The sequence below is a fragment of the Loxodonta africana genome, chromosome 3 (genome assembly GCF_030014295.1).
Source record: "Loxodonta africana isolate mLoxAfr1 chromosome 3, mLoxAfr1.hap2, whole genome shotgun sequence".
Lineage (NCBI taxonomy): Eukaryota > Metazoa > Chordata > Mammalia > Proboscidea > Elephantidae > Loxodonta > Loxodonta africana.
Genome location: NC_087344.1, coordinates 188687198 through 188710320, shown reverse-complemented (window position 1 = coordinate 188710320; position 23123 = coordinate 188687198). Strand labels below are relative to the sequence as shown.

Below are 23123 nucleotides of genomic sequence, written 5' to 3'. Positions count from 1 at the left end.
CCTTTTTCAAACCCGTTGAGTTTCTGCACCCTGCCTCCCTCCCTTGCTCACCACTAGAAAGAATCAGGGACCTCGATTCCCATCCCACCCCCCAGCTTTGCCTCGGCGCCGCGGGTAGAGACGGAAGGGCACATCCTTATCCTCCTCGGGTCAAGGAATTCGTCCCCGCGGCCCCATGGGCGAGAAACTACAACTCCCAGCATGCCCCGGGCGCCCCCGGCGCGCCCCCCTCCCGTCAGTTCCATGCTGCTCCATCCAGTTCATTTAAAACAAAAGAGTTTGAGCGCTGGAAGGGGCTGGGCTCAACTGGGGGCCACTGAGCGCCGCTCCTGGACTGGGGCTCGGTGCGGGAGCCTAAAGGGGGCGTCTGGACGGCGGGGCCTAGAGACTCTGGGTCCGAGGCGGGAGGGGTGGGGGCAGAGATCCCGCAGCCCCCCGCCCCCCGTCACCCCCGGAGAGGAGAGGAGATCTGCTTTCTTGGTTTTGCCTCTCTTTCCCCCCACCCCCACCCCGGGGGCTGGGGCGTGGGGAGTCGGGTTACAGGGTGTTTGGGGAGGGGGGCTTAGGGGGAGGATCTATCTTTCTATCTCGCTTTCTTCCCCCCACCCCAGTTCTTTGTTCCCCCCTCCCCACACACCCCCCTCCTCTCCTCTCCCCTCCCCTCCTCTCTCCTCTTTTCCCTTCCACCACCTCTCTCTCTCTCCCTCTCTCTCTCTCCCCCAGCTTTTGTTTCGCCATGCCTAGTCTAGTGGTATCTGGAATAATGGAAAGAAATGGGGGCTTTGGGGAACTAGGATGTTTCGGGGGAAGCGCTAAGGACCGAGGGCTGCTGGAAGACGAGCGCGCCCTTCAGCTGGCTCTCGATCAACTCTGCCTCCTGGGTTTGGGGGAGCCCCCCGCCCCCACGGCGGGCGAGGACGGGGGAGGTGGGGGGGGCGGCGCCCCCGCGCAGCCGGCCGCCCCCCCGCAGCCGGCCCCGCCACCGACGCCCGCGGCGCCCCCGGCCGCCCCGACGGCGGCCCCCGCGGCGCAGCCGCCCCAGCCCCCCACCGCCTCCAAAGGGGCGAGCGACGCCAAGCTCTGCGCTCTCTACAAAGAGGCCGAGCTGCGCCTGAAGGGCAGCAGCAACACCACCGAGTGTGTGCCCGTGCCCACCTCCGAGCACGTGGCCGAGATCGTGGGCAGGCAAGGTAAGCGGGCACCGGGACCGTGGAGAGGGACGTGAGGTGGGGGGCACCCCGTCCCCAACACAGAAAGTTCATTTCCTTTCTCCCTTCCCGCCGCCTCCGGCTCTGTCCCTTCCCCACAAAGGGGGACCCGCCCCTCCCCTGATTTCCAAGTGCCACAAAGTTCCCTGTTGCCCACAGTCGGGACCACTCTCCGGATCCTTCCTCCCCACAGGGCTCTGCTCTTAGACAAAGAAATATCCTCGCACTGGGAGAGGGAAAGGGGAGGGGGCTCAGTCTCCCAATCGAGGGAGGCTGTCCGGAGGGGGTGTCCATTCCTGGGGGGGGACTGGCGGAATGTGCAAAGAGTCACTCGGAAGTCTCTGCTCCAGCGTCTGTTAGTGGCTTGGGGCGGGGGCACCCCTGGGATCCCCACACTCCTGGAGTTCCAGACTTTGGGGGAGACCTGGCCCGGGAAGCCCAACTGAGTATCTGTCTCTTTGTTGGGCTGAGTGTAGGAATGGAAGGGGGTGTGGCCCAGGGGAGGGTCCCAGCCTGGGGGTGAGGTGGTGAGGGGGGCTGCTGGGAGGAGGGGGTCTTATGGTCAGCCACACACCAAAGTTAGACGGTCTGTGAGGTTTTGGAAGGGGTGCCTCCAAGGAAGTGTGATGTCCTGGCCTGGACCTCTCCTCCCTCTCTGTGGCTTTTGTTCTGGGCTGGCTACGGCCAGGGGCCAGAGGCCTGTTGAGGGGTCTCTAGTAGTGAGAGTGGGACAGCGCAGGAAGGGGGTGTGCTGGGGGGTGAGAAACCATCACCTGGAGATTTGGTGGCAGGGCGGGTGTCTGTGGGGGTGTATGTTTAGAATTAATCCAGTGTAGTCTGTCTGATACCACACCCTCCTCAGCTCCAGCATCCCTGGGCAGCTTTGGAGGGGTATATGTTGGTGAGGGTCCAGATCGAGCAGACGGGATGTTGGGGACCGGTCCCTCTCCCAGTTTCCCAAAAGGGGTGGGGGGGCAGGATCTGGAAATTGCAAAGGGGCTGGGCTGGGGAGGTGTGGGGTGGGGGAGGAGCTGTCCCACAGTGGGGAACAATAGAGGAGCTGCATTCCGGCTGGGAGTGAGGGAGGAGGCCGGTGGCTGATGGGGGAAGAGGGGAGGCGGGCCAGGCAGCCCCTACTCCACATCCCACCTCACCCACCGGGCGGGCGTGCTGGGGTTAGGGAAATTTCACCAGGAGACCCGAGAAGGGACGTGGGGAAGATGCCACTCCTCTGCACACTCCCCATCCCCCTGAGGCACTCCCTCTCTTGAGATTTCTGGTTTAGAAAGTTGATTTCTTCTTGTTGTCAGAAACTGGGGGTCCAGAGCCCTGGAACTGGGTGGGGACAGTGATATCTTTTCTTGGGTGTGGGGGTGGTCTTGAGAGGCTCTGGAATTTAATGAGATCATTTTTTCCTCTTCTGCCTCTGCATCCCATGGGCCTGTCCCTCATAAGAGTAGGGAGATTTCTCCTATTCTGTTAATCCGCTCCATTTTTTAAGTGTATGGAAGTCCTCTCTCTTGTCTAACCTCCCTCCTTCTACTGCAGTGTTAGTCCTCTTCTATTTGACCTCTAGGAAGGTGAAGCCCATTGGATCTTCCCTTCAAGAGATGCTTCTTCAGGGTTGCAGAGTCCAGGATGAGATCCACCTCCAGTTCTGCACCTCCAAGCCCCTAAATTTTCTCCTTGCCCTGGCCGGTCCTGCTCACCCCAACCTCAACCCCAAAGATGCTTTGCTCTCACTTAAGTTTATGGAGCCAAAACTTAAGAGTCCAGACCCCAAGGTGCCCATCAGACCATGTGAGTGGAGGAGGCAGAACAGGGGACCTTCCTGTTGTTCAACTTCGCATACCTCACAAATAAAACAATCATTTATTGATGGCATCAAGGATGTGGGCTTGACAACAGGCAGGACTTCTCAACTGACAAGAAGTCTGAAGACAAGGGTGGGGGGGTGCAAATTTTCCTTCCTCAGGTCTCTTGAAGTTGAAGAGAGCTGCCCCCAACTCACCCTCTACCCCCCACCCATAATCTGTAGTGTCAAAGGAGAGGCAGTCTAGGGTAGAAGGAAAAAATGAGCTCACCTCAGGCCTGTGTTTGGAGGGTTGGCAGGGTCAGAAAGCTAGGACCACTTGCCTTGGTTTTGAGGAGATCGGCAGTGTGATGGGGAAGTGAGAAAGGATAGTAAGTTGTGTGCTTGGAAAGGGGTGTCAGCACATCTGTATGTGAATGGGGGCAAAAGTTGTGGGTGTGTGTGGAACGTGCTGGAGAGGATGGGGATGGAAGAGAGGGATATATAAAAGGTTGAAACACAGGGGCTGTGTGTGAAAGTGTACATCAGGCTCGCCCCACAAGTATAGTTTAGATAAAGGCACATAGCCCATCACAATTCTTAGGGACATGTGTGCAAACTCACATACACGTGGCACGTGTGCTATGTGAAAAGGTGTGAGTCTCTGAGGCTCCTCTGTGAAGCTATGGGGATGGAGGGGGAACATGGGAATGGAGAGTGGTTTGTCCAGTCAGCCATCAAAGTCTGTGGCCTTTAGAGGTGGCATGAGCTTCCCAGCCTCCCTCACTTTTCTCTCTCCCCTTCTCCCTCTTTGTCTCTTTGTCTGGGCCTTTCTTCTCTCTCTTCCTGCCTCTCGCCTCAACCTCCCAGCTTTAACCTACTCCTACCTCAGAGCAGGAGAATGAGTCTAGAATACTCTTTCCCTCACCCTATATTCAGCCCCCATCCCATCTCTACTCTTCTGCCCCCAGGGGACAGGAGTGTCTTTTGGGTGGGGTGCTGCTCCTTCACACTGATTATTTTTATCTTCATACTCCTCCTCTCCCTCTTGAAACTGTGATTCTCAGACCCATCCTGGTCTCCCACATTCCACTAGTTGCTCACTATGAATTTGGGACTGAGAAACTAACAGGTAGAAGGCATGGGGGGGGGTCATAGAGAAGATGGGGGTCAGTGGTCCCCGAGTAGATTGGGGGATGCTTTTAATGAATGGAGGTTAAGATTTGTGGGGTTATTGGGGGTTCTGTAGAAAGATGGGGTCAGTGACAGATGGGGGTGATTAAGTAATTTGGAAGTATGTCCTAGCCAGGAATCAGTAGAAGACTTGAGGGACCAGCCAAGTGAGGTGTTAAGAAAGAGCTAGTAGATTTGAGGTTAGCAACTTGTCTGGGAGGTCAGTGAGTATTTTGAGGTTTCAAGGAGTGAATGAATATGGAGGGAACTGAGTGGAACGCCGGGGAAAGTTGGTTCATTTTGAAATCTGTGATCAAAAGAAACGTTTGGTAGATCTGAAATCCGGTGAGTGGATTATTCCAGTCAGGGTGGATGCGGGGTGGGGGGGACCTGTGTTTCCAAGGGTAGACTGAGGGATCCCTGGAGAGCTGTGGTATCTGGGTAAGGATCAGGGAGCTTATAGGTCCCAGCACAAACCTTGCCCTGTGGGTTGCTTTCTCCCCTTCCCCACCCTTCCCCAGGCTGCAAGATTAAGGCTCTGAGGGCCAAAACCAACACCTACATCAAGACGCCAGTGCGGGGTGAGGAGCCGGTGTTCATGGTGACTGGGCGGCGGGAGGACGTGGCCACAGCCCGGCGGGAAATCATCTCTGCAGCCGAGCACTTCTCCATGATCCGTGCCTCACGCAACAAGTCGGGCGCCGCCTTTGGCGTGGCGCCTGCTCTGCCAGGCCAGGTGACCATCCGTGTGCGGGTGCCCTACCGGGTGGTGGGGCTAGTGGTGGGCCCCAAGGGGGCAACCATCAAGCGCATCCAGCAGCAGACCAACACGTACATTATCACGCCGAGCCGTGACCGCGACCCAGTGTTCGAGATCACCGGGGCCCCAGGCAACGTGGAGCGTGCGCGGGAGGAGATCGAGACCCACATCGCGGTGCGCACGGGCAAGATCCTCGAGTACAACAATGAGAACGACTTCCTGGCGGGGAGCCCCGATGCAGCTCTTGATAGCCGCTACTCGGAGGCCTGGCGAGTGCACCCGCCCGGCTGCAAGCCCCTCTCCACCTTTCGGCAGAACAGCCTGGGCTGCATCGGCGAGTGCGGAGTGGACTCTGGCTTTGAGGCCCCGCGCCTGGGCGAGCAAGGCGGGGACTTTGGCTACGGCGGGTACCTGTTTCCGGGCTATGGCATGGGCAAGCAGGATGTATACTACGGTGTGGCGGAGACCAGCCCCCCGCTCTGGGCGGGCCAGGAGAACGCCACGCCCACCTCGGTGCTCTTCTCCTCCGCCTCCTCCTCCTCTTCCTCTTCAGCCAAGGCCCGCGCTGGGCCCCCCGGCGCTCATCGTTCTCCTGCTACCTCCGCGGAGCTGGCTGGACTCCCGAGGCGTCCGCCAGGAGAGCCGCTCCAGGGCTTCTCCAAACTTGGGGGTGGCGGCCTGCGGAGCCCCGGCGGCGGGCGCGATTGCATGGTGTGTTTTGAGAGCGAGGTGACTGCCGCTCTAGTGCCCTGCGGACACAACCTGTTCTGCATGGAGTGTGCAGTACGCATCTGCGAGAGGACGGACCCAGAGTGTCCAGTCTGCCACATCACAGCCACGCAAGCCATTCGAATATTCTCCTAAGCCCCCTGCCCCATACCTCCTGACCCACTCCCCAGGGGCTGCCCTGGAGCTGTTTTCCACTGGGGCCTTTTGGAAATCAGTGATTTAAAGGGCAAGGTGCTTAGAGATACTCGCTAGCTGGGGAGGGATAAGGGAAGGCTGTGGTGGCCGGAGGGCGGCCGGAGGGTGGGCCACCGCCAGAGCCTCTGGTCACCCTGCCCTGGGTAGGAGGGGGCAAGACCAGAAATTTTACTAGAGTTACAACTCTAATACCTCAACACACCCTTAAATCTGGGAGCAGCTAAGAGAAACTTGTTTTGCCAGAGGTGGTAGCCAAGGCTGAATCTCCTAATCCTGATCCCCTCTGCCCACCTCCCCATCTATGTGTCACTCTACCCCTTCCTCGGTGGAGGAGATGGGGAAAAAGGAGAGGGAGAATTATCGTTTGTACCTAGAGGTGCTTTTTCCAATCCCAAGCCCTCTGGTCCTGACCTCTGACCTCTTAACATGACCCTTTAAACCCCCACCCCATATCCTGTTTGGGAATCTGTTCAGGAGTTTCCAAAAGCATAAGGAGGTTGGGGCCCTACTGGAAGGCTGCATAAGTCTTTTGTGGGGGGAGGCATGGCAATCGATGAAGGGCTCAGAATTCATCTGACCCCACAAAGCTGGGCTGGAAGAATCTGGAGGCGTGGGCTCCCCTTTGCCCCCTTCAACTTTTCTTTTCACTCTCTTCTCCCCACTTTTCTCCCTTCAGGCTGTTCTTTCTCCTTTGCCCTTTTCTTTTGCCCCAGTTCTTCTCTTTGCTTCCCCTTGGTAGTTGTCTATTTCAGCTCTTTCTCCCCTTTCCCTCCTTGCCGTCCTGCCCCTTCCAGCCAAGCTTTGGGGACACCGTCTCTGGGAAAAGTCAGGGGAGGAACACGTTGATGATCCCACCAAACTCCTTCAGGCATCAGAAAGCCCTCTCCTTCCTCTTCCAAAGAAACATCTTAAAGTTTTGATGGAGTGTATCTCCATCGTCAGTGAAAATTTGGGGTGGGGACTAATACCAGGGTACATAAAGGGTCAAACTTCCACCTTCGTCATATATGGGCATTACATATAGGGAGCAGTTCTTGGGCTGGATTTTCTGGCTGTGAGTATGGGGCGGGGGCAGGGGAGTGTGTCTGCTGTTTCAAGGAGCAGGAAAGGGCCAGAGGCAGGAGGAGAGGTTGGTGGAGGGAAGGGCAGCTAGCTCCCTCAGTCGGCTCCTCCTCCCCTGCAGTGCCCCATTCCCTGCACCCCTCTCTGGACCTGACCTGAATCCTCATTAGCCTGCTAGTCATGAAGTCTCCATCCCACCCACTATGGCTGAGGAGAGAGGCCAGGTCTTTAGAACGGGGTCAGTCTGGGGTGAAGCAGAATTGGGGTGCTACAGGACCTGTCTTGAGAATCATGTATTGTTACAGGCCTTGCACCCCCTTTCCTGCTTCCCCACTGCTCAGTTGGGGCTGCCACTGGCCTCTCGCTCTCCTGGTTCCGCTGGCCGGGCCAGGAGATGACAGGGACGGGAGTCCCAGAGGGCCCCAGGAGATCTTGTATATAATGGGGTGGGACTGTTCTGTGTGATCTCCGAGCACTTAGCTCTGGAGTCCCATTCTTCCTGGATGGAGAAGGGGTGCAGGGATGGGGGTGCAGAGAGGTTTTACTCTTCTCCTCCCCCCTGTTGTGAATTATCTCACCTCTCCTCAGCCTTCCCCTCCAGACCACCAGCCAGGGAAGGGAGAGGAAGGAGGTCACGGCCAAGAAAACGAGCCTGTGACAACTTCCCTCCTTCCCACAGAAAAATGTGAGCCATCCTGAAATGTCTGTACAATAGAAACCAAACCAAATGGGCACCCCCCGGTCGCTGGGGGTGGGTGGGGAGGGGGGTGGGAAGAAGAGATGTCTGTCTGTCGATCCCCTCCCCCTCTCCACTCCTTACCCTCAAAGGCAGAAGACTGTTACACTAGGGGGCTCAGAAAATTCCATCCCACCCTTACTAATTGAGCCAAACCTAGAAACAAACGCAAAACACACACAGCGAGAGAGAAAATAGAGGAGAGAGAGAGAGAGGGAGCGAGAAAGGCGACCAACACAGAGGAGAGAAAACAAAAATAGCAAAAAAAAAAAAAAAAAAAAAGCAGTTCTTTATAATTTAATATTCTATTTTAATAAAGGCGTTTATTACCATATAAATGTAGCAAAGAACCTGGGCTAATATGAAAAAAACAAAAAAAGACTTTTTATTAGGTAATTTATTATATTATATGGAAAGGATATTTTATTTTATGATAAAGTGATCCTTAAAAAACATAAAAAAACTTTAGAAGGTTTAGAATATATGTAGGGAGAGAAGAAGAAGAAAAAAATACATTTGTATTCAGAGTTAAATCTTAAAAGTGTTTTTAATATATGTTCGGGTTTACGTTCCTTTTTTCCCCCACTTTTTTTTGGGGAGGAGAGTCGTTTGCTTTTCTGGAGGGAGCATCCTGGGATGGATGGTGGAGAGGGGCTGGGGGAACCGGGTCCCTTTTGGGGCCCTGTGAATAGATTGGATTTCACTTCGTGGGCTCCCCCTCCCTTTCTCCCCTCCCCCTCGGGGGAGCCGGCAGAGCCAAACAAAGAAAGGGATTAACAAGGAAGGAAGAAGCAGAGGACTGAGAATCCTGGGGTGTCCCCCCCTTCCCCTGCCCAGTCCCCAGGGGTGAGTGAGGAGGGGAAGCTGAGAACTGAGGCCCAGCAGGCCCATGGGAACCCTCAGAGAGGTATGAGATTTAAGAGAAATAGATTTTTTTTTTTTAACCAAAAACAAGAGAGAAAGAGAGAAGAAGAAAGAAACCGAGGGGTTTAAAAGAAAATACTACAAAATAATAATTATTAATAATAATAATAATTCAAATTTATTTCATATAATCCTAGAGAAAGAGAGAAAGAATTACTAGTCACTTAGTAGACAATATTCAGATAGCTTAAAGTTTAGTAGCATTGAGGGCCCCTGGGTCCAGTAGAATGTATAAAAGTCATAAAGAAAATAGAGGAGGGAAGTGGCTGAGTCTACCCTGAGCTGTCCCCATCTTCAGATATCAGGGTGGGAGCAGGTTGCAAGTGAAGGCTGGCAGCTTCCAATCAGCTGGGGTTGGTTCTGAGAATACTTGGGGTTTTCAATTGTAGGACAAGTAGAAGAGGGGCTCCGTTCTGAGGGTCTTTGAAAAGGTGGACATTGATCATCTCAAGCAGATGGGGGGCTGGGCTGAAGGCAGCAGACAGGTAACCTGAGGACCCGGCCATCCTGTCCATCCCTCTGCCTTTGCTGGGCAATGCTTGCTCACTCCAAAGTGATAGATCATCACCTGGGGCTTTTAGGGAGGATGGAGACATCTGAAACGTCCTAAACCAGCTTCTCTCAGGCCTGAGGAAGTCCTTCTTAATGTCTAACCTCAATCTACTTCATTGCAGATTAATTTGAGAGCCTGGTAGGTCATTCCCCAGACAGGCATACATACTACTTTGCCTTCTCAGAGCTTCAGGAGGGCTGAGAATATTTGTCTTCCGTCCTTGTTCCCACCTGACATTCCACTTTGCTTTTGCCCTCCAAGGCATCAGTGGGAGTAGCATTTTCAATAAATGTTCTCCTTTAAAGTTGTACTGTGCTTCACAGGTTTGCAAAGTGCTTTATTGTCTTATAGAAGTTAGACCCTAAGAAGGACTTCCCATCCTAGGAAGTAAAGGGGAGACACGTCCTTGATGGTCTGGGGTAATTGTTCCCCAGATAGAGAGGCAGGGGCAGGGCAGCAGTGACCTTGGGTGACCCCAACCCTGACCCTCTCTGCCCCAGTCCACCTCCATCTATAAGTGTCCAGGTAGGGGCCATCCACCATGCCTTGGCCTGGGGCACGTCACCCCCCTTCACAGACAATTGGGGAGCCTGACTTTTGCATGTGAGAAATCATTTTTTTTAAGCACTTGCCTTCTTCTAACCCCAGCTTGCAATCAAGTGGGGCCCTTCCCTCCTACCCAGATGAGGGGCAGGGAGGCCCCTTGGCTCTCCATTTGGCAGGAGGGGTGGAGCCAGCTCTGTTACACCAATGACCCTGTCGTGCCCCTCCCTGGCCCTAGACCCCAAACACAGATTCCTCTCCCCAATTTACTCTTCTCGCCCCACCTGGGGACAGATTGCCCCCTGCTCTGTCCTAGAAACCCTCCTAGTTTGGGATGGTAGCATCAAGGGTGGGGAGGGGATTGTCCTTGCCCGCTGCGGGTGGGTCGGGTGGGTGGGGGGAGACAACCCTGGGGCAGGGGGGATGGCCTCTCCACTGTAGAAAGTAGAGTAGGATTGTGGTCAGACTTAATTTGAGGCATCTAGTGAAGACACAAATCTGCTGAGGAGAAAGAGTTCAAAAGGCGGGAAATAAAACCGACCCATGAATAATCAAGTCACAGTGATGTTGCACAGAATGCAGAGAAACCAAGAAGGGGGAGGGTTAATGTATTAAATGTGCTATTAAGAACTTAATTTTATTAAAAGTATTATTACTTAAAGGCTCTGTCTTTTTTCTCTAGCATATGGGTCGGAGACATCTCGGAATGAATGAGCGGAGTCACTGTGGGAGTGGTCGCTTGGGGTTTTCTCTACTGTGACTCTAGTGTCCCAGCACACCTTATGGGAAGTGGAGGTCTCTGAAGCTGTCACCCGCCCTCGGGCTCCCCCTGTCCACACCGCCCTACTTGAACCTCCAAGCACTAGGTCACCTCTCTTCTCCCCATTTACTGCCTTCTACACCTTGAGGGGCAGTCAGACCTTCCACCCTGACCTGTAGGCCAGGGTGACAGCCTACTTAAGCACCCATCTCTTGGGCTCAGTGGAGAAGGGGCTAGCCAGAGAGCAAAGAGAGATAGAGACCCTCTCCACTCACCCCCACCAGACCCCTTCAATCCATCCCTGCACAGTCCCTCTTCTTTGGAGACAGAAAGGAAATGATGGAGAACTTGGAACATTCCGCCTTCCAGGTTTAACTCCACCCCTCTGTCAGCACGCACAGACAAAACAGACCCTGTAGGAGACCCTGACGCCCCTTCTCCCTAACATCTTCCCCTGCCTCCTCCTCTTACCCCTGGCATTGGAGTGACCTCAGTTCTTGGCACCAGGGCCCTGGGCACCAGATGGTTCCCGCTGATGCCGTTTCCTTTGTCTTGCCTTCCAGATACCCCCTCCCCTCCACGCTGCCCTCCCTCCCCCACCTGCCCTGGGGGTTGGCAGAGGGAAGGGCGGGCAACTCCCACTCTCTTGGCACTGTCCCAGACCACAGGGCTCCCCAAAGCAGCTGGCCCTGGGGTGCAGCGGGTGTGGTGGCGAGGACAGAGGTTGGGGGAGGGGAAGGGAAACAGGGACTCAGAGGAGGGCCAAAGCTGAAGGGGAGGCACCAACTGGAGAAGAGGGAGAAACAGACGGAGGCAGCAGGATGGCCGGGCATCGATACAAAACACAGCTTTATTTGAGGCCTAGTCTGTGAGGATGTGGATAGATAATAGAGATATGTGTGGCGGGGCACGAAGTCCTCAGGGCTCTAGGGGGCTGTCGACAGAGAACTGGACACTGACATCAGGAACCAAAGGGCAGGGAAAGGGCCTGGGGCATGGGGGGGTGGTGACCAGGATGCCAGTGGGGCGGGGTTTGTGCTGCCCAAGGTCAGAGGCTGATACAACAGGCCCTCTTCTCCCCAGGGCCCAGCTCCTGTCCAGCCTGGGCACTGCCCAGGGTGATGGCATTGGTCCGGATGCTGTTCTGCCTCTGCTTGGATACCTTGGCGAAGATCTCTGAGTGGGTAGAGGACAGTGATCAGGCGAAGAAAAAACTGAGAGCCCACACTGAGTGAGATCCCTCCTGCCCCTCACACCCCTTTATGAGCATTGGAAGTGGCCACATCTGAAAGAGGTTTTGCTGGAAGAAAGTAGAGTTCGAGCACCTGGGTCCCTTCTACTTACCTGGGTGAGAGGACCTGAGGGGGGAGGCAATGGTGCCGGGAGGCTCTGAGGAGGCTAGGGGCCCAGAGAAGGGCTGAGGAACCAGCTGGAGTGAAGGCTGGGGTGATGGGGCGGGATGGGAATGCCAAATGGAGGCAGGGGTTCTAACCTTTGAGAACAGTCTCAAAGGCCAGCTCAACATTGGTGGAGTCCAGGGCTGAGGTTTCCAGGAATAGCAACCCGTTGTTTTCTGGCAGGAAGGGAAACACAGCATTAATTGAGGGGTACAAAGGCAGCAGCAATGATAACATTTACTTAATGTTTACCAAGTACCAGGCACTGTGCTTAATCCTTGGCATGCAGTAGCTCATTTAATCCTTAAAACAACCTATGAGATAGATAGGATTACTACAGCTCCTTTATAGGAGAGGAAACTGAAGCCCAGAAATACAGAGGGAATGCATAAGGAACTTGCCCTGTGTCCACATCTAGTTACTGACCAAGACGATATGTGAGGCTGGGCTGTGGGACTCCAGAGTCTGTCCTTAACCACCATACCATGCTGCCTGAAAACCCCAGAAAACTCCTGGGGAAAGCGTGACTGGAGCTGGCCAAGAGAGCCCCCGCCTACACTTAGGGTCTCTGAGCGTTGCAGGGTAGCACTGTCTTAAAATCCACTATGAATAATTGCCCATGAAGACAATCTCAGGGCAATGGTGGGACATAATGGGGACACAGGACATGGAGGGGAAGTGCTGGGAGAAAATCCTGAGGAAGAGGAGATGGAGATAGGGGGACCTGATGGAGGAAGTCCAGGCTGGGGGTCTGGGGGTGTGACAGGGGCTGGAGAAGCTGGAGCTGGGAGCCTGTGGGGGAAGTTGGAGGAATCTGGGTCCTGGTAGGCTCTCACCGGCAAACATGCGGGCCTCATCAGTGGGCACCTCCCGGGCCTGGCTGAGGTCACTCTTGTTACCCACGAGCATGACGACGATGGTGGCCTCTGCATGGTCATAAAGCTCCTTTAGCCAGCGCTCCACCACGGCATAGGTCTGGTGCTTGGTGAGGTCAAACACCAGTAGGGCCCCCACGGCACCACGATAATACCTGGGCAAGGGGTGGAGGCGGGCAGAGAGGCAAGGTCAGGGCCGTGGGGCCAAGTTTCAGAGAAGAGCCATCAAGTCAAAAAGCCAGAGATCTGAGTACCAGAGACCAGGAAATATGCAAACTGGGGTCCAGGGACCCAAATCTCAGCAGGGCAGCCCAAAGCTCCTGTGCCTGATGCTCGGAGTCCTCCAGGGACACTGGCCTTGGAGCCTCTGAAGCCTCATCTCCCCACTCTAAAACCTCCTCTGGCTCCCATCTTCCTTCATAGCCCCTCTGCTCTGCTCAGTTCCTTTGTTTTGCTTTCAGCCCCTACTATTCACCCAAATGCATAGATGAGCTCTGGGCACGTCTGCGTCTGGATGGCCCTCCTCTGAGATCTTCATTGCAATGGCTCCTTGACCCACAATGCCCTCTTCTCTCCTGTGGCCAAGTAATTCTTGCCCTTCCTTCTAAAAAAAACAACCGTTGCTGTTGAGTCGATTCCGACTCACAGTGACCCTGTAGGACAGAGTAGACCTGCCCCACAGGATTTCCAAGGAGCGGCTGGTGGATTCGAACTGCCAACATTTTGGTTAGCCGCTAAACACAACTACTGCGCCACCAGGGCTGCACCCTTCCTTCTAGGACTAGCTAAATGCCTACCCCATGCAGCATCCATCTCAGGCATCCAACCTCACTCTTAGAACTGGATGGGGCTCCTTCAGACGGGTGCTATCTAACTATTCCCATTTTATTGATGAGGCAGCTGAGGCTCCTAAGTGGTCAGGTGACCAGTGCAAGAGTGTGTATGTACCTTGTGTGTAATTGGACTCCCTTTGCTTCCTGGCCCCTGGCCAGTGCTATCCCTCACTATACACACCACCCTTCATGCAATTTGGCCTAAAGCTGTAGGAAGACAATCTGGATGTGGTGTCAAGAGGCCTCACTTCCAGGGTGTCCTTTGAGTCCTGTTGCTTTGTCACATGGAGGTGACCAGTCCAGCCCTCAGTGTTTGTGGTTAGATGGTGAAAGCTGCCAAGTGCAAAGCACTGTGGAGAGGTGAGGGGAAGCTTTCAACCCACAGAGCCTGCTCCCATCCCAGCTGTACCCTGATTTCACCTGCTCGAGCCTCCAGTTTCTTGTGTTTAAACAGGGATTAAGCATAGCCCCTTAACTCCTGATGGTACTTTGAGGATTCCATAAAATGCCAAACTTAAAGTGCCTTGTATCTTCTTGGGCACATTGTAAGTGCCGGCAACAATTCTTGTTTTTAGTTCTAGTAGTTAGTAGCACTGTGTTCTGTCTCGGGCTGCTTGCTGTTTACGTGTGTCTCCTGAACTGTGGGCTGTGAAGTCTTTGAGGGAGGAGACTTACCTGAAGTCTCGGGATCCCACCCAGGGAGGCACCGCAGAGTTCCCTTGCCACCACCTTCTCCTCCACCTTCCTCCAGAGGTGTTCCCTGATTTCCCCAGGACCCCCACACCCCCGCAGACCCCCAGGCCCAGGCTCACGCTGAGGTGATGGCTCGGTACCGCTCCAGGCCAGCGGTGTCCCAGATCTGAGCCTTGACAGCAGCGGTGCCCAGCATCACAGTGCGGGTGGAAAACTCAACCCCGATGGTGGTACGGCTGTCGTGGTTGAACTCATTGCGGGTGAACCGGGATAGCAGATTGGTCTTCCCCACACCTGACTCGCCAATCAGCACAACTGAAGGGGTGGAGAGAGACGGGCTGAGCATGGGGCAGAGCAGCCCCAAGCTCACCTGAGCTTGGACTGTCTATCCATCGGGACAGGGTAGCTGGACTCGGAAAACCGAAGAGGGAGCCGGGACTCCTGGCAGCGGCTGGGGTCAGGTCTGCCGTTGTGCATGATGCATCTGTCCTGGGCAAAAGGGCCAGAGTTTGGAATAAGTTAAGGGGACAGCATGTTTGGTAAAGCAGAAGGCCAATGAAATGAGATGAATTGACACAAAGCCACAGCAACGGACTCAAACATACCAACGGTCATGAAGATGGCTCAGGACCAGGCAACTGTTTCGTTCTGTCGTACATAAAGTCACCATGAGTCAGAACTGAATGGATGGCAACTAATGACAACAACAAGGATGATAGGCCTGGTCTGTCACGCTGCGGCTGCAGAGTCAGCCTGTGCATCTGGCCGTGGTGTGTTAATCTGTGGGCTGTTTGTGGGTGTTGGTGTTCAGGGGTTGTACAGGGAGGTTACCCGGGTGTGTGAATGTGGGCAGGTATGGTAGAGGGTCTGGGGGGTGCACATGTTCTGGAGTAGGGAGTACGATATGGGGGAAGTGGAAGGTTTGGTGTGCATGTTTGCACAAGGTGCAAAGGTGTGAACAGAGATGTGGGTGAGAAGGAAGTTTGGCAGGTGACATGTCTGGGGGTGAGGGGGAGGTATGTGTGCCCAGGTGTGTGTAAAAAGTTGGGATCCAGTTGTCCCTGCAGTCCTGTATGGTAAAGAGCTTGGAGCTGAGATTTGGACCGTGAGATTTGCAGTCCTGGCTCTGCTTTGTATCAGCTGTGTGTCCTTTAGCAAGTTATTTAACCTCTCTGAGCCTGTTTTTTTAATATGAAGAATGGGAATAACAGTAGAATCTACCTACGGTTGTTGTAATAAGTAAATGGGATGTTGCCCAGGATACAGGAAGGGTACAAAATTGTTACTGTTGTGATCATTGTTGGTAAGTCAGTGTTTTTGCCTTTGGGTTTTCAGGGACAAGGGCCACAAGGGCTGTAAGAGCCTTTGGGTTTGTGGGTAGTGTCCAGGGCCAGGCCTTACCTGCTGTGGGTGAGCCAAAATAGGGTGTCGGAGGCTGATGTAAATAGGACCCACAAAATGCACTGGCACCAAGCTGAGCACCCAGGATCAGAGGAGGCCACCCTTCTGTGGAGGCAGGCTGGCACCCAAGGACTGGGAGCCACGCACATTGGGCTCTGGTCCCAGCTCAGCTCTGACTAGTTGTGTAACCTTGAACAAGTGGCATACCTTTGCTGCGTCTCAGTGTCCTTGTTTATAGACCTATAAAGGTCCCTTCCAACTTAAAAAAATTCCTTATTTATGTAGGGCAGGAGAGAGCTGAGAGCAGTATGGGTATGCATGGGTAAGAGGATGGGCAGGTATTTGTGTGTGTGTGTGTGTGTGTGTGTGTGTGTGCGCGTGCCTGCCTGCCTGCCTGCCACTCCCCTACTGGGAACCTCATTCCCATCTGATCCTGCCCGGAGAGTGGGCTCACAGCCCTGTCCTTGGGCTCCAAAGGCGCTCAGGGCAAGGCTTTGGAGTCAGATAGAGTTTGAGTACTGACTTTGTGACCTTTTCTAAGCTACTTACTCTGTCTCTAAGCCTCAGTTTCCTCAATAAATAGACTAACATTTATTTAGTGCTTACTATGTGCCAGGTGCTGTCCTAAAAGCTTTACATATTTCATCCTCACAACAAATCCATGAGGAAAACACCATTATTATTATCCCCATTTTACAGACAAGGAAACCGAGGCCCTTGAGAGGTTAAATAACTTGCCCAAGATAACACAGCCAGTGTGGTGGTGCTCCCCAGACCCTCCTTCAAGGCAGGACTTGCTGCCCAGCTGCAGGGAGTGTCGGCAGCTGCCAGCCTCCAACTGTTGGCTCCTTCAGCATCCGTCTCCGGTGCGGAGAGCCCCCTCACGGAGGACATGCCCTTCCTGGGCAACCCACATCCAGTGACTGAGCAAGGTGAGGCTGTAACAGGCTGGGCCACTCTGATGAGCAAGACTTTCTCCAGAGCTCCCCACCCACAGCCAAGGCTTTGTTAGTCCTGCTTCGCAGTTTGACTTTTCCCTCTGCCCAATCCTGTTTCCTCCCCCTTCATTTCATGCATGTCAATCTTGCGCCACGAAGTTCTTCTGTGTCTGCTACTGAAGATCCCAACTTGCAATCACTGCAGGTGGCAGAGCTGAGATCTGAACTGTTAGTTGGGCTCCTGACCACTCTACTATACTGCCTCTCAAGATGAAAGATAACTTTTTGGGGTTGCTATAGTGTAAAGCATTCAACTGCTAACCGAAAGGTTGGCAGTTCGAACCCACCAGCCATTCGGCAGGAGAAACGTGTGGCAGTCTCCTTCTGTAAAAATTTACAGCCCTGTCCTCTAGGGCTGCTAGGAGTCAGAATTGACTTGACAGCAACAGGTCGTAAGTCTCTGGGTGACGAAATGGTTAAGCATTCGACTACTAACCAAAAGGATGGCAGTTAGAACCTATCTAGAGGTGTCTTGAAAGAAAGGCCTGGCTATCTTCCTGGTGATCAGTGTCTAAACGGTCACAGCATTGTAAACCTTACCGAGTGCAGTTCTACTCTGAAACACATGGGGTTGCTGTAAATTTTTTTTTAATTGTGAGAAAGTAGCTGGAACATAGTAAACGGAAAACCAAACCCATTGCTGTTAACTCTGATTTGTGGCGGCCCTGTGTGTGTCAGAGTAGACCTGTACTCCACAGGGTTTCCAGAGAAAGGGCTCAATATAAACAGTAGCTTACTGAGACTACTGGTAACTTTACCCAGTCTCCTCTTCCTGGGAAAGCGGCTGGAAGTACAGGTTCCCTAACCCCAAGTCGGCTGAGAGGCCCAGCTTGAGTGAGGGTGGGGCTGAGGCTGGGAGAAGCAGTGGGGTGGGGTGGCTGGACAGGGAATCAGAGCCTTGCCTGTCCACCCTGCCCTGAAGGAGGTATGGAGGTGCATGTAAGAGAGGAGGGGCAATAAAGGGACCAAAGGCAGCAAAACAAAGACACAGAAAGATACATGCACCCTTCCAGGGGCAGCCAAGTTGAACTCTGTGTCTGGTATCCAGGTTCGAGGGGTTTGCCAATGAATAGGCAAACAAGGTCACAGCCCTAGGAATCCTCCAGATTCTAGCAGACCCTGGTCCCAAATCACTATATCTCCCTGTATCTTCACCCAACCCTATAATACCCAGAAAGATGACTTTCTTTCTCTTACATCTGTCTGTTTCTCTCTCTTCTCAGGAGGGAAGTCCTTTCTGAAGTCTGACCTCCATCTCTTGTGTTGCAGTGGCAGACTATTCCCAGGAATTTGGGCTTCTATTAGGAACCCTGAAGAGGGGCCTAACTCAGCACTGTTAAGGAATGACCAACATCATTATTTATAACAGTTGAGCCTAGAGACTTTTGCCTTTGTAACCAGACCTCCCCCATAGCTTTCTTTCTTATCCGGAAGGAATGCTGAGCCCTGGGGCAGGGTTTGGGGGGGTCCCCGTAAAAGAAAAACTAGGAGAAGGTCCTCTTTGGTTCTGTCAGTCTCTTTCTGAGTCCCTCTAAGCCTTCGTCTCTCCCCATGAACCCCAACTCACCCTTGAAGACAAAGTTATAATCCTCCTCCTTTCTGTTCCCCATCTTGGCTCCGCATGGAGGGTGCGAGTGTCTTTGGGGGCAGAGGTGACGAGTCTGTGTGTTGGCTCAATGTCCTCAGTCCTCGGCTCTCAAGAGACTTGGACCTTCCCCTCCTCTCATTGGGGTGAAGGAGACTTCTGCAGTCAGAAGGACAGACAGACTCAAGGCTGTGCAGGGGGTAGGGAGACTCAGGTCTGGCAGGTGGGGGTGCTGTAAGGAAGCTGAGAGGACGGAAGTTGAGAACAGGAAGACCGGGGCGGCTGGAGACCTGGGGCCCAGGTGGGTGGAGAGATGATGACGTCAGACAGGTTGAACAGGTTGGGTGTCTGCTCCTAGCTTGGGCTCTTGAATGCTGGTGAGGAGGCTCAGAGGAGTGGTAGAGGGGGAGCAGGGCTGGGGACAGGACCTATGGAAAAAGCCAGCTGAGGGCTGAGTGCGCATTGCTGGGTTCCTGGGACCTGTGGCAAGTGGAGGCCCAGCCACCAGTGCGTTGGAAAGCCCCTCAGGGAGCAGAAACCCACTTGGCCTCTTGGTTTCCCTTCAGAGGAAGGTGCAAAGAGCCTCTGGGGAAGGTGGACTGGAGGCGCCAGTGGAAGGGCTGTTGGGGCCAGGGGCTGGGGTCAGCAGGGTTCCAGCCCCCCTGATACAGTGCAGAGCTGTGGGAGGTACAACACAGCCACTTCTGCCCCTCCCTGCAGCCCAGGGCCTGGGATGGGTAGCATTTCTCACTCAGGGTGGAGCTGGGACTTGCGGCCTGACTTGCTTCCCTAGGATGGGCCCCTTAGCACAGCCCTGGAGAAACGGGCTGTTAGCTCACCGTAGTCATTGCCCAGGGTAGGGGAGACCAGGGGCAGAAACAGCAAGATTGGGTGAGGGGTCTGAGTGTAGGGGCCAGATCTGGAGATGAAGACCTCTGAGAGGCCCATTTCTGGGCTTCTTTTATTCTCTCCCCACGACCTCAGGCCTCACAGCAAAGGCATCCTGTCTGCAAAAGGCCTCAAGATCCACACATCCTAACTGCAATAATCTACCATGATTAATTATGTATCATAAAGTATAGATTTATCTTTATTTTTCAATAGTTTTCTTGTTATATTAGCATCATATATTAGTCTATCCTTTCTTGCATTATATTTGCACTAAGTTCATTTCTATTAAAAAATTTTCTATTGACATTAAAAAAAAAGACCTCAAGATCCAGAGGTCTGAGAATGTGAATGCCTGGGAAAAAAGGAAGAGGGTGTCAGCCCCTTGGAGGTGGCCTAGGGGTACCCTCCCACTCCAAAGGTAGAAAAGGCACCACACCTCCCACTGCAAAGCCTGGAATGGACACTGAACTCCCAGCGTCAGATATTCTTTGTCCAACACGACCCCCATCAGGCCCTTACTCCTCTGAGCCCCTCCCAAGGTTCTGTCAGCCAGGTGGGAAGATTCTGCTGTGAGTGGCAGGGGCTAGGTGAGGTCACACCGCCGGAGAGGCCAAGGGAGTAGGGGCACCACTGCCAGAAACCATTTGGTTTTGGGAGATTGTGGTGAAGGAGGGGGTAGAAGTCTGCTTTGAAGAACATGAGGAATCCTACTAGCGATCCCTGCTCTTCCCACCTCCTCCCATCCCTCCCACCCAAGAAAGTAGCCAAACACAGGATAGGAGTTTAAGTTTATTCTTGGAAAAACAAAGTCTCATCCTCCCACCACAGCCCAGGCAGGTTTTCCCAAGGGGCCCTGCCCCTCCAAATGGTCATCTCTCTTTTCTGATCCCAGGTTCCGTCTATAGCTGTCATGATGCCGCTACCTGGGTGAGGGGCTCCTCCAGGTACTGCACCAAGGCCTGAGCCTGCAAGAGGGGGAACAGTTATCAGTCCCACCCTGGCCTTCCACTAGAGCAATATGGGATCCAAGACCTATACCCCCCAATGCCATATGCTCTGAACACCCAGTCTCAGCCTCAGCCTCAGTCTGCTCCTGGGAGCTAGACCACACCAGGCATGGACTGGGTAGACATGGGAAGGCCCCAGAAAGGTAGTGAGGGTGGGAGTGGACATGATGATAAAGCATGAAGGCTTGGCCCGGGGTTGTGGAGGGATGGGTGATGGGCGCATACACACCTTGGCCTTGAGCATTCCGAAGCCCACGGTCTCCTTGGCATACATACAAAGCAGAAGGTTGGCCACTCGGGTGATGGCCACTCGGCCCTCCTGGTGGGGGAGGGGATATAATGGGATGCGATGCTCTGCTTGGCACTCTCAGCCTCCTCCTTCCCAAAGGGCTCCTCTGGCCCTAGAGGGACTTATTTTCCTTGCATGCCCTGGGTACAGCAGGAGGTTCAACTGGGGGGCTTTGACTATAGCCCTGGACGTGGGGTCCTGAGCCTGCGTTCTAGCCTCAGCACAGCCATCTTTTAACCAAGTTGCTCTGGGAAACTCACTTAATCTCCCCAAAACTTGGTTTCTCTTTCTATAATCCCTACCTCACTCCAGTTGGTGGGGGTGCCAGTATACACTAAGGAGTTTGTATCTGCAAAGGGCTGTCCAGATGGGAGATGTTATTATTATGGGCTCAACCCAAGACACTGTGAGGGAGTTGGGAGCAGTAACCCAACTTATATTTCTCTTCTTTTCCCTTAGTGATGCTTTGCAAACTGCAAGTTTGACTACAGGGTTAAGAGATCTATTTAAAAGGTTGATCCGCATTTATGGGGAAAAAAAAAAAATGGAGGGAAGAGAAATGAAGAGCATTGCATGTGGTAAGGGAAGTACCATCTCCCGAAACTTTTGTTTCAGTGAGTGTGTGTACTAGGCTGTGACATAAAATGTATTTTTTATGACCAGGTTGTGGTTTAAAAAAAAAGTTTTGACAATCATTGCCGTATAGCACTAGCTGTGGACTAGGCACCCTAGGGGTCATCTGTTAAACTGAAATGACATTCAGAGGGTAGGAATGAAGCAGGTAGCCAAGCTACAGTGGAGACCCTTCCTAGAGAGTTCGCTCTTGGGGCCTATTTAATTTGGTTCAGCAAACCTTCAGTAGATACCCACTCTGGGCTGGGAGTCAGGTGCCTTTCCGGGGCTCATCTCCTACTACTCACCTATGCTCATGCCACTCCATCCCATTAGCCTTGTTGTTCCTTGACCAGGCATATTCTGCCTGAGGGCCTTTGCATTTGCTGTTCTGTCAGAAATGTTCTTCCCCAAGATAGCCACATGGCTTGCTTCCCAGCTTCCTTCAGATCTTCAATCAAATATTACCTTTTTAGTGAGATTGTCCCTGACACTATTTTGCTCCATAGCATTTTCACCACCTAACGTACTTACTGACTTCCTGAGGGCTGGGGTTTTTGTCTGTCCTGTTCACTACTTCCCTGCTATTCCCCCAAACACTGCAGAGACTTAGTAAATATTTGTTGAATAAGGAGATACAAAGGTAAGACAGTCCCTGCTCCCATGGAGTTCACAGTCTTAACAGCCACTTCCCCTTTCTGGACTTAATTTCCTTTCTCTGTAAACTGAAAGGGTTCTACTAGGGTCTGGAGACCCTGACAACTTTATGGTTTTGTGAGTCAGTGAACTTGGGATGACAACACCTTGAGTCTGCACATCCCTCTGTAGTTTATATTCATTCTTTAATTTGATCTTCAAAAGAACCCAGTAAGTTGGGCAAGGGTATGTGTGTTATTGTTTTCACCTTAAAGATGAGGAAGCTCAGAGAGGTCAAATGACTTACCCAAGGTCTCACAACTTTTAAGTGGCTGGCTGAGACCAGAACCCCAGTGAGTCCTCTGGCCCAGAACCCCTTCCTTACCACCACTTAATGAATAAGGTCCTGCCTCTTATAAATACTGCTGCAGATCACCTCTTAAGACTTGGAGATCCTGTTCCTGGCCCTCCAACCATCCAGGATGGGGTCTGGGTAGCCCCCTGGGGATCCCCTTGGGGGATAGAGGAAGCCAGGCTCCCCTTTCCATACCATGCAGTCCATGAGAATGAATTTGAGATTGTCTTCATTAAACGCTTGGTTCCCATTCCGGTCATAGGCGGCCCAGATGTTACTCGCGATGGCCGCGGTGACCCGGGCGTCCGTGTCTCCGTAACCCGAGTAGGCTAGCAGCGACCCCTCATTATTCAGCAGCCTGGCGAGGGATATCAACGTGCTTAGAGCAGGGAAAAAAAACGCCTGGGTTCCCCCCCAACTCCTGCAACTGGCGCTTCTAGGAAGCAAGGGTCTGGGCTGAGTATGTCCCGGAACCTGCACCAACACCCAGCACGCCAGCTTCCCTTTTCTAGAAAAGCCTCTCCCGGCGGGTTTCCCCAGATGCTGCCCACTGCTGCCTCTTTCCTTCCAGGCGATCCTTCCCCACCCCTCCCTTTGAGAGCCCCGCGCCGCTCAAGTCCTCAGTCCGCACTCACAGGGTGCTCTGGACGCCTCCAGTGTTGGCTTGGCTTAGGACCTGGGTCAAAGCCTTGGGGCGCAGCATGCCTGCAGCACCTAACCCAAGGCTTTTCCACTCAGATACCCTGGATTTCCTCCCGCTGGGCTCCGCCTGCCGCTCCCCGTAGCCCAGCTCCCCTGCCCCGAAACATCCTGGGAGTTGTAGTTTCTTGGCCTGGCTATTGTGGGTCTGCTTTAACTCCTTCCCACCGCGGAGGGCTCTGGGAATTGTAGTTCCTTGTTGCCTCGCGAGGCACCCTGGGAACTATAGTTTGCCTTTCCAATCAGTCCACGAGGTTATGGGGGAAAAGAGCGGGAGTAAAAGGCCCTTGGAAGTACTGGAAGGACATTTAACCCCTTCGAGGAGAGAGAAGGCGTCATGTCCGCTTAGCAACCCACGATTCAATAATAATAACAATAGAATCCCTGTATTTGTCAAGCACACCTTTGGTTACTTTC

At 53.5% G+C, this 23123-nt stretch overlaps 3 protein-coding genes across 3 annotated transcripts; 1 reads left to right on the top strand and 2 right to left on the bottom strand.

The window, feature by feature from the left end:
- The first annotated feature begins 214 nt into the window (after positions 1–214).
- Positions 215–10042, top strand: MEX3A (mex-3 RNA binding family member A). Its single transcript, XM_064282701.1, has 2 exons — positions 215–1190; positions 4695–10042. Exons 1-2 carry the CDS (start codon positions 737–739, stop codon positions 5795–5797), a joined length of 1557 nt encoding a protein of 518 aa, XP_064138771.1. The 5' UTR covers positions 215–736; the 3' UTR covers positions 5798–10042.
- Positions 10043–11361: 1319 nt separating this feature from the next.
- Positions 11362–19764, bottom strand: RAB25 (RAB25, member RAS oncogene family). Its single transcript, XM_003415142.4, has 5 exons — positions 18200–19764; positions 14353–14548; positions 12669–12862; positions 11928–12008; positions 11362–11611 (listed from the first exon to the last, which is right to left on the bottom strand). Exons 1-5 carry the CDS (start codon positions 18240–18242, stop codon positions 11484–11486), a joined length of 642 nt encoding a protein of 213 aa, XP_003415190.1. The 5' UTR covers positions 18243–19764; the 3' UTR covers positions 11362–11483.
- Positions 19765–19884: 120 nt separating this feature from the next.
- On the bottom strand, positions 19885–22806 carry LAMTOR2 (late endosomal/lysosomal adaptor, MAPK and MTOR activator 2). Its single transcript, XM_003415140.4, has 4 exons — positions 22643–22806; positions 22203–22365; positions 20345–20434; positions 19885–20073 (listed from the first exon to the last, which is right to left on the bottom strand). The coding sequence occupies exons 1-4, from the start codon at positions 22708–22710 to the stop codon at positions 20017–20019; spliced, it is 378 nt and encodes a 125-aa protein (XP_003415188.1). The 5' UTR covers positions 22711–22806; the 3' UTR covers positions 19885–20016.
- Between the last annotated feature and the right edge of the window lie 317 nt (positions 22807–23123).

Excerpts from the sequence above, each read along its gene's own strand:
- MEX3A (XM_064282701.1), top strand. The coding sequence starts at position 737 with ATGCCTAGTCTAGTGGTATCTGGAATAATGGAAAGAAATGGGGGCTTT. Across the intron at positions 1,191-4,694 it reads CGAGATCGTGGGCAGGCAAG|GCTGCAAGATTAAGGCTCTG; the intron begins GTAAGCGGGCAC and ends ACCCTTCCCCAG.
- RAB25 (XM_003415142.4), bottom strand. The coding sequence starts at position 18,242 with ATGGGGAACAGAAAGGAGGAGGATTATAACTTTGTCTTCAAGG. Across the intron at positions 14,549-18,199 it reads TTATAACTTTGTCTTCAAGG|TTGTGCTGATTGGCGAGTCA; the intron begins GTGAGTTGGGGT and ends CCACCCCTTCAG. Across the intron at positions 12,009-12,668 it reads TGAGGCCCGCATGTTTGCCG|AAAACAACGGGTTGCTATTC; the intron begins GTGAGAGCCTAC and ends CCTTCCTGCCAG.
- LAMTOR2 (XM_003415140.4), bottom strand. The coding sequence starts at position 22,710 with ATGCTGCGCCCCAAGGCTTTGACCCAGGTCCTAAGCCAAGCCAACACT. Across the intron at positions 20,435-22,202 it reads TCATTCTCATGGACTGCATG|GAGGGCCGAGTGGCCATCAC; the intron begins GTATGGAAAGGG and ends CTCCCCCACCAG. Across the intron at positions 20,074-20,344 it reads TCGGAATGCTCAAGGCCAAG|GCTCAGGCCTTGGTGCAGTA; the intron begins GTGTGTATGCGC and ends CCCCTCTTGCAG.